At 43.3% G+C, this 14,884-nt stretch overlaps 1 protein-coding gene across 2 annotated transcripts in view; it reads right to left on the reverse strand.

The window, feature by feature from the left end:
• Positions 1–12,602, reverse strand: part of TMTC2 (transmembrane and tetratricopeptide repeat containing 2) — a 420,683-nt gene extending 408,081 nt beyond the window's left edge. For both annotated transcript variants that reach the window (XM_023509446.1, XM_012814184.1), the window contains exon 1: positions 12,078–12,602. Coding sequence is in view for 1 of the 2 variants with exons in the window: in XM_012814184.1 (XP_012669638.1) it covers positions 12,078–12,160 (83 nt within the window). In the remaining variant the exon portion in view is untranslated. The remainder of the gene's footprint in view (positions 1–12,077) is intronic.
• Between the last annotated feature and the right edge of the window lie 2,282 nt (positions 12,603–14,884).

Here is a 14,884-nt window from a genome sequence, read left to right on the forward strand (position 1 = left end):
AGTCCGACGGCTTTTCAAGGCAACAGAGAACATTCACTACACTAATTTATCTCATCCACACTCTGTGTTATGCAATTATCATTATTATTTTTACTTCCTGACCAATTACATATAAAATACAGTACTGAGTTCAAGTAAGCTGAATAGTTCAAGAACTAAGTCAATAAAATGATATTTCCAAAACCAAAACTTTTTTTTTTTTTTTAATTTTAAGACAGAGTCTCACTTTGTTGTCCTCAGTAGAGTGCCATGGAGTCATAGGTCAGAGCGACGTCAGACTCTTGGCCTCAAGTGATCCTCTTGCCTCAGCCTCCCGAGTAGCTGAGACTACAGGTAGCTGAAATAACACCTGGCTTTTCTTTTGTTTGTTTTTAGAGACAAGGTCTCACTCTGGCTCAAGATGATCTTGAACTCATGAGTTCAGGCAATCCCACCCACCTGGGCCTCCTAGAGTGCTAGGATTACAGATGTGAGTCACTGCACCCAGCAGATCTAAACTCTTATCTCAGTCCAATGTTTATTTACAATCCTACTTCCACTAGACAGTACATACAGTACTTTAAAAAGAAAGAAAAAAGCGTACTTCATTTCCGAACAAGTTCTCTAATAAGATTTCTATTAATTAGGAATTTAAACTTTAGAGATATAAGGCATTTACCTTTTCAGAACCCCCCTCAACATGCCTACAGGCTAAGGTTTAAGCGCCCCAGGTTATAAAATCATATGAGTCCAAGTATTTCTAACCCTATGTAGACACCTTCACCCAAGAGCATCACCTGGGTGATGAAGAGCCTCAATATCATTAGTAAATCTTTATCTTTCCTACTCTCGGCTCCCTAAAGCCTCATTTTTGCTGCCTGCCTAAAGTCTATGACGCCGTCTCACACTGCATACTAAATTTCCTTCCAGTGGGTTTTTCACCAAAAGCACAAACCAATGAAACTAATGATTCTAGAGACTCAGGTTAGGCATCAGGACCTATTCAAATCTTAAGTACGAGGTAACTCCGTGTCAGTTTATTTAGTTGTCAAAATGAGAATCCAGTATCTGTCTCCACGGCAATGTTACAAAGATGATATTGTCATATTGATGGCAAAAGATATTTCAACAGAGATAATATCCTAGAATGTCCCTGTGTCATTATTGAACAAATCAGAATGAAACATGGTGAGATTAAATAGACCACTAAACTCCAAAGCAGATTAGAGACGCTTTCTCCTCTGATGTAGGAATGTAGGAGGCCTTTCCAAACGTCTGCAAACACCCACTGAGCTTACCCATGACACATAAGATGAAACAGAGGCCTGTTACTCCAAATGGGGTCAGTGAAGCTGCTGCCTCTGCTGCACCCAGGAATAAATGTAATGCAGAAACCGCATTTTAACAACTCCAGGTGATTTGCAGGTAGGCTGAAGTTTGACAAGCACTATTCTAGAAACTATGTCTTAAGTACAGAGAGAAAGACAGCCAGCAAGAAACACACTCTTTAGGAGAGGCAGAAGATGATCCATCTAAATCCAAGACTGAGGACTTGAGGTGTACTTAAAAAGATTCTACAAAATGGGTGGCACCTGTGGCTCAGTGAGTAGGGCGCAGGCCCCATATACAGAGGGTGGTGGGTTCGAACCCGGCCCCGGCTAAACTGCAACAAAAAATAGCTGGGCATTATGGCAGGTGCCTGTAGTCCCAGCTGCTTGGGAGCCTGAGGCAAGAGAATCACCTAAGCCCAGGAGCTGGAGGTTGCTGTGAGTTGTGATGCCGTAGCACTCTACCAAGGGCAATAAAGTGAGATTCTATCTCAAAAAAAAAAAAAAAATCTACAAAAGTACAATTAAAAAGTCAGTTGTCTGTAAGAAGGCAGGGAGGCAAGTTAGAAGAGAAGACTAGTTCTAAAACCCCTTGCCTGGCCGGGGACACACACAGTAGCTCATGCCTGTAATCCTAGCACTCTGGGAGGCCAAGCTGGGTAGACTGGTTGAGCTCCAGAATTCCAGACCAGCATTTCTACTAAAAGTAGAAAAATTAGCCAGGTGTTGTGGCAGACACCTGTAGTCCCAGCTACTTGGGAGGCAGAGGCAAGAAGATTTCTTGAGCCAAAGAGTTTGAGGTTGCTGTGACCTATGATTCTATGGCACTCTGCCCAGAGCAACAGAGTGAGACTTGTCTCAAAAAAAAAAAAGATTAAATTAAATAAATAAATAGAAATAAAAAAGCAAAACCCCTTCCTTGCCTGCCACATGTATCCTCAACATAATATCAAGAGCGCAGTGATGGGTCATGCCTGTAATCCTAACACTCTGGGAGGCTAAGGCAGGTGGATCGCTAGGGCAAGAGTGAGACTCTGTCTCTGCTAAAAGTAGAAAATCTAGCTGGGTGTTGTGGTGGGAGCCTGCAGTCCCAGCTACTCAGGAGGCTGAGGCAAGAGTGGAGGTTGCTGTGATATGACACCACGGCACTGGCCCCAGGGGTGACAGAGTAAGTCTCCCTATCAAAAAAAAGAAACAGAAGAAGTGCAGTGAAAAGTTGAGTAATCCCCATAAATACCCTCACAGAAATGGTTTACATTACTTATGGTAATGAATGAACAAGAGGTTTGAAAGCAGTGCAAGTTCATCATCTTTTCAATTTAGATCAAAAACAAAACACACCACTGTTTTTAGAAGAAAAAAGAACCTTCAAATACAGAGGTGAAGGGAAGCAACCCTCAAGGGATCATTTTAAATGGGATATTTTAAAAAGAAGATTAGATATTCATGGCAAACTACAGCTGGTAAATTCAGGCTCCAGGCTGGAGTCTTTAACAGGTTTTCATTCAAATTCCCAATTTATTTTCTTTGGTTACATCAGTATATATCCCTTTAAAACTAGGTTAAACTATAAAACCTTACTTATTTAATACTGTTCATTCAGTGACATAATTCAGTACCATTTGTTTCTTTCAATAAAATAACAAGGATAACCTTGTTTTAAATGGGGTATACCAGTTTTTCATATCCGCTATAAATAATTACTCCCCTCTAAAGGGCCTATTCCTGCAAATAAAAATGTCTTTTTTGCCAGATTAAACTTCTTCATCTTCAGAGAACGTTTCTTCTACAAATGTGTAGTTGGAAAATTTGCCATTAGAAGTTTCTTTGTTAAAATGGGCTCTTTAAATTGCTTTGGGAGAGCAGTCATATGGCTAATTATTTAGGGGAGGAGGAGAGCAACCTGCTCTAAAGTAAATATATAAAACAAAATCTTTGGCCACAACTATTGTACCTTAAGATATCCTTGACAGTCAAAGGCAACTACCTTGGTATTTATAATATTTTTAAAAGCCTAAAGAGAGGGAGACAGAAGTAGCCAGAAAAACAGTTTACAAAACAATGAGAAATGTTCCAGAGGACCCATCCTGTGAGTGTAACCTCCTCAGGAACCCAGGGCACCCCCTGCAGAGGACTCAATTTACAGGGCTGTCACTTCAACACGCACTGACATCCAGTAAGTCTTTGTTCTCTAGGGAGGAGTCTTCTTCCTCTTAAAGAGTATAACTACTGACTCTCCCATTTAATTCAAGAGATACCACTAACAGACAAGAGGGTGGAGTGGACTAGCTTTCAACGTGGAACAAACTGGAAATTAACAAAAACAAGACCTTTACTTGTTTTTCAAAAAGTGTTTTCACTTATCTGCCTCTCTCAAAAACTTAGTTTTATATTTTTAGACGTCTAATAGAAGCTTAATAACAAGATGCCTTATAACAATATCCTCAACATAGACACATAACATTTCATGAAGTCAAAACAAAAAATTAGGGCTATGGTTTGCATCCTTGCAGTTCCTTTTACAGAATCCTTATTAGCAGCCAAAAAAGAAAACAAAATTTCTGAAGACACAGCTGTAAAAATTTTGCTAGCCCTATTCGTCTTTCTCAAAAGAAAAACACACACACGCGCAAACAAAAATTATTTTGTAAGAAATAAACTTGTGAACTGCATTTCAAATTAATACCCAAAGAATTCGAGGTATGCAGGGTTACATGGACTGCCATTCTGCCCACTGGATTTTTAAACAATGTTGAAACGTGGCTGCTTGAAATACTTCAGTCCTGTCGTTTAACACTGTTCAAAATGTCAAGAGCCAGATTGCGCCCCAGTGGCCGCTCTTCAGCAAATAACACATCCTTTGAAGTTAAAATGCTCCTAAAATGATGTCAAGTGAGAATTCCTAAGCCAGCACAGAAAAAAAAAAAAGTTTCTACTGCTGAAGAAATTCATAATTTCCTAAGTCAAAATTAGGGGGGGGAAAAACATTTTCATTATCAAAACTTGTGAATTTGTGTCACTTTCTAATCTAATCAATTCCTTTCCCTCTAGGCAATGTTTTTATACATTGTTTCCTAATTAAATAAACCATGATCATATGCCTATAAGTGAACTTGTTCTCTTTTAACTTGTTGCTTCTGAGGAATAATTACACACTTATTCTAATAAATCCTGCAAAAAAGAAGGATTATGATCAAGCAAGAGATCTGACAGCAACACTTAACTCTGCCACCACACCTGGCACAGAGCTGCTATGCCAAGGGCACTAATGTATGTTTCATTTGACAAATCATGCTACATGCTGTGCCACACTCCACACCACATCTCACTCTAATATCACAAATGCCCTTCCAGAGAAATCAAGAAACAAGCCTATGTCAAATTATCATAAGCAAATAGCACTTCCTCTGTCAAACGCCAGGGCGCTTCAAAGTAGGCACAGTAGCCCTGCCCTCAAGGAATGTGGCACCTGTATAACCTTCAAAAAAGCAAATACACATACGGTTCTATTTAATTCCACAATAAAATGGAATCTAAAGCTGAAATTAGATTTTTCGATTGTCTCTTTTCCATATTAATTTTCTAGACACAAATCAAATTCTCTCTCTCTCTATCGCATCTTTAAAACAATAATGTCTACTTTTAAAAATTAACTGCATCTTACGAATTATCATTAAATAAAGCACATGATTCTAAAAACATGACGATAACTTTCAATGTTGAATCTTGAAAAGTGATTTTAGGGCTCCTGCCTTCTTCAAAATTCTCCTGTGCAGACAGGTTTTCTTGTCTCCCATCTATCTGTAAAGATGGAAGGTCAGACTTGTAAACGCAAAAATGTAACATCAAAAGTTTCTGAAAGACTCAAACATTTAGACCTTTTATTCTAGAAACCTTGAGTACCTAAAAAACTGACAAATACGATAAAAAAGCTAAACTGTCAGAGAGGAAAAAGAGAGAGGAAGAGGGATCAATAGAATTCTGATAGCGCTGCATCTTCTTGGCATGAACTGCCTCAAAAATATGGCTAAAATCTCTGAGGTGAAAGTCTTTAAGTCCTTTGAAAAGGCGAAGTGCTATTTAGTCAACCCAAAGATTCAGTCACTGCAGACCTCTAAGAAAAACAATGGACCTGGACAACGAGGAAGGAAATATTTAGGAGAGATGTTTCCAAGTTTTTGAATGTATAACTAAAGCCTCAATGAGCACTAGACCCAAAACAAGCCCAGGCCAAGTCAATTAACATGGATTTTAAGTGTGCATGAGGGAGAAAAGAAGTTAATTAGAGTCCTAATAAGAGCAGCACCTGTGGCTCAAAGAGTAGGGCGCTGGCCCCATACACGGGGGGTGGCAGGTTCAAGCCTGGCCCTGGCCAAAGTTGCAAAAAGAAAAGAAAAAACAAGAGTTCCAATGAAAGTTTTAAAATATGAGTATCAGTAGAGAAAAAAAAAAGAACAAGGAAGTAAAACGTAACAAATAAAAGGCAAATTCAAATGAAATTTATCTGTCAAAGAACAGCCTATCAACATTTTGACAGGTTCATCACCATACTTGCAAATTCACACACTTTACCTGCTATGAAGTACAGACAGGAGAAGACAATACTTGGTAAGATGCTTGTTAACAAGGGCAGCAGCTACTGTATATTTTAGATATTATGCAGCACATATTTAAAAACCCCATGCCTCGAAATATCCGTAATTAGTGAATTATTAAATGTAACAGTTTATTCCTAGAAAGCACATATAAATCAAATCTTCAAAGAAGGAGCCAGGCCCAGTGGCTCAGGCCTGTAATCACAGCACTATGGGAGGTCAATGCAAGAGGATTGCTTGAGGCCAGGAGTTTGTGACCAACCTGGGAAGCATACCAAGATCCCACCTAGACAAAGAAAAACTAAAAATTTTAAAGACACAAAGAAGCCATCTAGCACTCTGCACAATGACAATTGTAATTATTCAAAATATTATGCATTGTTAATTCTATGAAAAACAGAAGATATATAGACCTGAAGAAATATCCCTCCACATTTTCTTTTTAACCAAGCTTCCGAGACTAGATTCAACAACCCTCCCATCCTTATCTGCCAGCCTGCCACAGTTGTCACTTTGGGGAATCCATTAAATTCCCAAAGCTGATACAATGCCCAGGAGGGAACCAAGAAGGTTAAAAGATAAATATTACTACGTTAAAGCACTAAGAATGAGAATAATAAAGTGATAAGATAGGAGGTTTGCCAACCACAGATTTTCCAGAATGTTTTAAGGGTAAACTCTGTCCTTCTGATACCATGAAGGTGCCTGTTTTAGGGACAGGGCACCATGGGCCGGCGAGGAATCGCTGCACCCTCCCAGGCATTTCATACAGGTGTTTCAGTGTGCTGAACAGCAACAAAGAGATTAGGAAGAAACTGTGCTCCCGACTCATGGTGGAATCCAAAAGGTTGTAGCTATTTCAGAATTACAGCAGCAGAAAATTCAGTGTTACCACGGGGTCGCATTAGTGCTGAAAAACTGAGTGTGAAAGATGAAAACGACAGCCCACGGACTCGCCGATGTAAATTAAAAATAACACGTGTGTGTGCATGCGCGTGTGTGCATATATGTGAAAACAACTCAGAGACGGATGGCTGGCGGACAGTTTTCCCTATGGCATTTGTACACATCCGTTCAGTGGCTGCATTTGGGTCATTTGCTATAATAAACATCCTCTGACAGTTTCAGTGGAGGTAAGGTAACATGGTCCACCCTAACTCCACCTAATTTTAGTTTTACTGATAAGAGGCATACTTATTTAAAAGAACAAAATGAACCTTTTCCACATAGAGCTGTTTAAACAACCAAAACTTAGATGGAAAATAAATACCATACAAAATAATTCATAACCTATAAATTGTGTTTCAGCTACATTTTTGTCAGGATATTATAAACTGGAAAGGAAATTGAAGAGTAAACCAATACTTCTGTGCACACTGGCTTTTTCCAAAAACCTTAGGAGACAACCCCTGACGCAAAAGCTTTTCCCTTATTTCATTTTAAAGTGATTCTTTCTAAAACATGCCTCTAGTAAATACCAGACATGCCTTCAGCGATTAAACCTACTCGAAATTTAAGATAACAATCCGAGATTCATCCAAGGCACTACATTAGAGAGATCTTTTTAGAGAGAATTATATAGCATTATCGATCATTTCACAGGGGTTCCTTTCAGACGGGGTCAAAAACTCAAGTTAACAACAGCATTAAAATAGAAGGAATAGTTGAATATCTTTAGGAAAAAAGCAAGTTTAAAACAATTGCTAATCTTAATTTTAAAATGTACATATATAGGGGGTGGCGCCTGTGGCTCAGTAGGGAGCTGGCCCCATATACTGGGGGTGGTGGGTTCAAAGCCCAGCCCTGGCCAAAACTGCAAAAAAAAAAAAGTACATATATACATACATATATTTTAGTCAACAGGGCCCAGCTCTCTCACTCAGGCTGGAGTGCAGTGACTGGCCACAGTGCACTGTAGCCTCAAACTCCTGGGCTCAAGTGATCTCCCACTTCAGCTTCCCAAGTAGCTAAAACTGCAGGTGTACACCACCACAGCCAGCTAATTTCTTAATTTTTATTTTTTTGTAGAGATGGGGTCCCTCTACATGGCCCTATCTGGTCTTGAAATCCTGGCCTCCAGCAATTCTCCTGCCTCAATCTTCCAAAGTGCTAGGATTACTGGCCACTGTACCTAGTCATTCAAAACAAAACAAAACAAAAAAAACTCTATAGTTCTAGTAATAATTTTAGTATTTCTATAAAGACTAAAATTTACATACACACCCAAATCAAAACCTAAACTAGGAATGCTCTTAAAAGCTCTGGGTGGGACGGCGCCTTTGGCTCAGTGAGTAGGACACCCGCCCCATATACCAAGGGTGGCGGGTTCAAACCCAGCCCCAGCCAAACTGCAATGAAAAATAGCTGGGCATTGTGGCGGGCGCTTATAGTCCTAGCTACTCAAGAGGCTGAGGCAAGAAAATCGCCTAAGCCTAGGAGTTGGAGATTGCTGTGAGCTGTGATGTGATGCCACAGCACTCTACTGAAGGTGATAAAATGGGACTAAAAAAAAAGAGTTCTGGGTGGATTGAAGACATTTCTTCAATGGATGTGTTTCACCAAATGATCTCACAACAGAATAGCTAATAGACCTATAGGTAACATCAATGATTGTGGCTGGGTTTGACAAAGGAAAAATGGGCAGTAAGGAAAAAAATCTTCAATGGAGCCATAAATACATTCTCTACTTCCCAAATCTCAAATATTATTTTTTTCAAACTAATGAAATAGTTAAATATAGAAGAATTAAAGACACATAGACATTATCTTCTTTTTTACTTGTCTGAATATCGTTAAGGGGCATGCCATCAATTAGATGATACATACAAAGTAAAATAAAACTTCAAAACAAGTGACGGGTCACCTTTGTGTGCTCTGAAGTAAACTGACTCCTCTCCTACTGTTCTACCCAGGGGTAACTCATAACAGCATTTTTTAAGAGGATGAAAGGAAAATGATCCCACGTCATGCTCAACAAGTATGTAAGACAGCAGAGAATTTGGGGTCAGCAAGTTTTTCCCACTGACCTATACACCAAATTTCTTCAGAAAATAAGAGAAAATCCTTCAAGGAGTCACATACAACATCGGTTAAAATTTGGCAAAGATTGCACACATGTATTTCAATTTTGCTCCCACCACAACTTAAGACTCAATACAGTCATTACCAGACTGGAGGCAAGGGAGAGTGAATAAAGCTGAAACCATGTAGGCCTTTTCATCAGATACCGTAAATTATTCTCTTCCACTGTTTGTTTCATCATACATTCTTAAGTTAGCACAGACACACGTGTTAAATTTTACCAACGAAATTGATTTAGAATAAGAAAGCTTCATGTTCCCTTTTACAATTTCAACCAAGCTACATCAAAAATTAAACGTCATGATACATAGAGAGTTTATAAAGTAAACTTGATCACTATATTCAAAAGAAATGATAACTTTGAGAAGTACCACATAACTGTTCATGCTAAGGAGACATAAAGCCTTCCTAAAGTAAAGGCCAGATTTTTTAGGCTAAAATGTGGCGTCCTGATTTGTTAGGAAGGCAGGCGTGAGAGCTATCTCCCTTCTTGAGAGGTGTTCTTTTTGTTTTGCCCTGAGCTCTCCTTACAGAACTGTACTTCACAAAAGTTCCTGGGGGGGCAGCAGAATCCACAGATGTACTTCAAGCAAAGTTTTAAACATGACTCTTTGCAGTCTGCAATGGAGTAGCAGAAATAAACACATCATTATCATCCTACAGTTTCCACTTGGCTCCCCAGCTCTCCCCCTACACACACCAGTGAGTTACAGCAGTTAGACCGAAAATATGTCTAAAAGGCCCAATTTATTGTGCACCTTGGCAATGAATCATTTTAACATGCTGTGCACACAACAAGTAAATTCAGTGCTCCTATTAAGATGTACCTCACAATTTCTAGAGTACATAAAAACAAAGTTTGCTGCTCTTAAGACTTCACTTTTTAAGAATCGATGAAGCCTAGGCAGTGCTGCTACTAAGAAATCAGAGTCTAGAATACTTTTCAAATTGTAGCAAAGTAAAATTCACATTCACAAGCTGGCTTACCAATATATTACGACCTATATATCACACTGAACATGTTACCAATTAGATGGTACAGGCAAATCATCAAACTAAATTCATCTATGTAGCGAGAAAGCAGGAGTCAGTAATTTTAACGCCCCATTCACAGCATGAGAAGAACTTTTAACAACTGCCAACCACAGAGCACAACTAATTCATCACCACCACCACACCATTTTCCCCAAGTTACAGAGTCCTTGGGGGGAAAGGACAACACTTCTGACCCATGACTCAAGAGCACCAAATGAGCATTAGACTTCTAGAAAAATATATACCCATATTTAGTTTAGTTCTTCCTTAATTTGTTAAGAATGCTTTCTTCTGCCATAACCTTTCTTAAGAACTGGACAGAAGCGAACGAGAGTATACAGTAAGAATGCCTGATTGATCTTTGTGTTCTACGATAGTTACAATATTCCAGTAAGTCTTTTTTAATAAGCTCTATATTCTTGGTTTAAATGCTTACTATTCAAACTGTCCCCAAAAGAGCCAGTAACTGCCCAGACTCACTCCTAAGCCCATTTTAATGAAAACTAACCTATCTCTGGAAGCAAGGGCTTTTTCACCTAAAACACTAGATCTAGCAGGTGCACCATCCAACAGGATAGGAGAAAACAAACAGCTCCGCTCGCCCTTTCACACAGACCACATATCAGATGCAGTATAAATGCTAAAATCAATACACTGCTTAAAGTTGAGGAAAAGTTTATGCCCACTAGTGGCTTCCTATCAACTAGCCCTGCTGGGCATTACACAAAATACATCACAAAAGCTGCTGAACGCGACTCTGAACAGGAGATTTCATAACTGATGTACAAGACTCGCTGATTTCAGGCATACATCCATACACATGCTTTTGGCAGGTGAGTGAGCACGCCAGAGAAAATAAAATATGGCTAATTACCACCAAGGGAAGATTCTGCCTTCACCTCTCCCCACTATCAACCACTTTGCTTAAGTTCACTCACGGCCTCGCCCGAACCCTGGGGATCCATTCACTTTCCACGGCCCAGAGAGGCTGCTGAAAAGCTGTCAAAGTAAATCTGTGCTCACTTTTTGGACGGTTTAATTTCAATGGAGCATGAAACACCCCAGGACGGTTAATAAGTTTAGCCAGGCGTGCTGTTCTCCCTAATATATTTTAATTATGCATCTGTTTTAATTGTAATCAGATTAAGTCACCAGAAAGGCACAAATTGGAATTTTCCCTAATGGCCAGTGGAGCTTTTCATCAGTTTCTAAACACCAACAACGTTTAAAAAATAGGTAGAGACACCAACGCCACTGTGACATTTTCCAGAAATCGATGCAGTTTCTCCGACAACACAGTTCAGGTCTCATTAAGCCACCCAAACTAACCCAAGTGCAGAAGACAACTTTGGTCTCTAGGGGCGTCTTCTTCCCCAATTAGCACAAAAGAATCCCTGACGTCTCCCGTAAAACTCCCAAACAGAAATGAAAGCTGCGGCTTTTCCAAAGTGCTGCCCGGTCCACTGTTGCGGGAGCCTGGGGAGGCGGGAGTCCAGGGCAGCAGCGTCTTGGCTCAAAGTAAGCCCTGTTCACGTCAAAAGGGAAAGTTGAAGCCGAGAACCATCTCTCTTTTCACTGTTTTGGCAATTGTCAAACGTGTGTTCTAACTTCGGGAAATAAAAGTGTCCCATCAATAAAAGGAAACGGTACAGGGAAGATCTATTAGGGGGCGGGGAGCGGCTTCCTTCCAGCCCAGACGTAAAATCACTTAATGTGCTTTTGTTGCACCAAGCACTACCTAAAACCTTTTAAAAAATACGTTCATTAAACAGTTTCCCAAATTGCCAGGATTTCCGCTAAGAAACTGAAGCGGCTGCCAGCAGCCAAGAAGCAGAGCAGAGAACCTGCTGCCGCTGAGCAGGAGCGGAAACTCCCTCAGCCCGCACAGCGCGCTCGCGTCCCCGGTGTTTGCTTTAGGTGCTAATGTTTACGTGTCGCCTAAACCTTTAAGTACTGAACCAGTTTCCCCAAGACGCACTTTGAGCCTTAAAGCAGGAAGCTACAGAGCCACCGCGGAGTGCCCCCTACAGCCCGTCGCCCCCTCCTCGCGCCCCCTTACCTGTCATCATAGCAGAAATCTGCACTGAGGGTGTTGAGATACAAGGCGAGCCCCAGAGCGCTGCTCACCAACTCTGCAATCATCTCTCCACCGCCTTCCCTCCGGCTCAGCTCCCAGCGCGAGGGCAGCAGCGGCAACAAAAAACAGAAGCATCAATCCCCACCTTCCGCCGCCTTCTCCTCCCAGCTTCACTTTTCCCTCGCTTCCCCACCCTCCCTCTCCTCCCTCCCTCGGGTCCTTCCAATCCACGGCTCCTCTCCTCCTCCTCCTCGCTCCCGTCTCCGCAGCTTCTGCGTCCTCCCCGGGCGCGGGCTCACACCGCACTCCCCATGCCCTGCGCCCGCAAGTGGCGAGCGGCGTTCGGGCTCCGCGTCCCTCGGCGGATGCACAGAGCTGGTCCTTGGCGCGGGTCGAGGCCCCCACCCTAACCCATGGCAGTTCGGGGCGCCCTAGGTGAGGAGTGGGACTCGGAGGAGATGGAAGAGGGCGGGATGGGGGCACAGGGACCCAAACGAGCCGGGCTCTCGGACCAGCTGGAGGAAGAGAGAGAAAGAGGAGCGGGAGGGAGGGACCAGGCGAACCGCCTCCCCTCGCCGCCTCTCGGGCGCACGGCTCCGGTGTCGCTCGGGCGGACTCCGGCCGCCACGGCCGCTGCTGCACATTCACTCTTTATTAGCTCCCTCCCGGGCCCAGCCCCAGTCCTCTTCTCCAATGAAGTGAGAAGCGGCGGCTGGAGACTCCAGAAGCTCCCGCGTGGGGTTCGCGACGCGGCCCCCCGCGCCTGCGTGGCCAGCCCTCCATCCCGGCATCGCCCAGCCCTTTTCCCCACCCGGATCCTCCCCGAAGGCTCCTCCCGCCCAGCCCCGCCCCCACCCCGGCCGCGGAGGCTCCGCCCTCGCCCCGCCCTTCCCCCGGGCGCCGGAGGCTCCTCCTACCAGCCTCCCGCCCTCCTCTAGTTTCTTTCACCTTCGATTTCGCTCTGGAAAGCTCCCGGGATCCTAAGGCGACTGCTGGGAGACGGCCCGAGGGACAGCTAGGGGGCGCCGTGGGCGGCGCGGGAGGAGAGGGCGGTGCGGGAGGAGGCGGCCGCGCGCCCCTCGCTGCTGCCTGACGGCGCCTGGCACCGCACGATCTCAGCCCCAGCGCTGTGTGCGCCAAGCGCTGCCAGGCGTAAGTCCGGTCAGCTGGAAAGACTTCTGACGACTCAGACAGGGAGAACAGGTTTGGCGACTGCGGCCGCCTTGGTTGCCACAAACACGCAGGCGACCTCCCACACACGGTCGCTGTGTGCGAGCCGAAATGGGGGGTGGCGCGGTGTCGGAGAGCTTGGGGGCCATGTCAGCCCTTAGCCAACGGTTGGCCCTAATGTCAGTGCAAAGACGCTTAGGGAGAGAAACGTTCAGAAAGGTTAAAAAGAGAGGAAAGAAAGGCGTACACGCGCGCGCGCGCGCGCACACACACACACACACACGGCCCGCAGCAACTGCCCGGGGGGCCTTCTGTGAGTTCAGGGAGACTGTCAGGTTGATCCTGAGAACATAGATAGGAGAGAAGCCTCCAGTGCAACCGGGTAGCCTTAAACCTAGTACGGCGGGAAGCTAATGCCCTTTCCTTTCTGGATATCGAACTGGATGGAAGGCATCCAACACGATGAAATACGGGGTAGAAGAATGGCCCGTGTAGAACAAGCTTTGGGTACTAAAGTTGCAAGACCAAAGAGGACCGCGGGCTGCCTGCCACACCTCCTGGCTCATCCCTTTTCTGGCTGGACGAGCGGCTCGCTTGGACCACGATGAACACTACTGCAGCGACCCCTGCTGCACAGTAACCGCAAGGCATGGAAAACGTGTGTTTTCCGTGCGGGCTGCCTTACCATTCCAAGAGCAGCGTCTAACTCTTACCAGTAAGTTCTCCAAAACTGGGGCAAGAAATTGAGGCCCTGGATGTCTGGCCGTGGCCTGAAAAGCAAATACTGTTGTTTGGGCTCCTGCAAAACAAAGCTACATCTTTTTCGGAAATCTGCAGAAGGAAATCTGCAAAATTCATACGTGGATGGAATGCTGAAAATTTTATTATACCTATTATGCCATTCACAGTGCACACTTTGGGGCCCTGAGAAAAACATGTAAACATATATTAGAAAGACTTATTTTTTAAAAAGGCCGAGAGTGATATTTCATCCTTTTTTCCACCCATGACCTTGCTTATTGTTCAAAAGTTTTTAAAATCATGAGTTGGTTGATGAAGGCCAACTGTGTTTCTCTGCTGCACTTACACATTGAGGTATATTTATACATACATATACTGGGTGTCTATGTTAGTGTCCCGGTACACTGGAGGAAGAACATGTACTCCAGAATCAGGTGCCTACACTCTGCTGTTTATTATTTGGGTGCTCTTCGGCCAGTCACTGAACCTCCTTGTACATCAATTTTTTTCTTCTATGAAACAGTGATAATAGCGCCTATCTGATGAGTGTCATTATTATGTAGATTGAAGTAGTTAGCATGTGTAAAGCACCTAGAAGAATCCTGGAAAGTTCAACAGAAGTGTTAGCTATCATATTAGTTTGCTCTCCAACTTCTTCTCCTGTTACTTGTTAACTAAAATCTGGACTTTTTACCTCCAAAACATATGTCATCACATCTATCCTGCTGCAACCCAGCTGAAGCTCATGATGTGAACATTCAAGGATGCCTCACCTCACCTCTCATGCACAGCCCTGTGAGCGAGCGGCCAGCTCTGGCAGTTCCCCCAGATGCCGCTGTTCAAGCCCGAGATGCAGGACACAGTGAAATTCACCCAGG

Source organism: Otolemur garnettii, unplaced genomic scaffold (assembly GCF_000181295.1).
Source record: "Otolemur garnettii isolate 467f Iridium unplaced genomic scaffold, OtoGar3 scaffold00007, whole genome shotgun sequence".
NCBI lineage: Eukaryota > Metazoa > Chordata > Mammalia > Primates > Galagidae > Otolemur > Otolemur garnettii.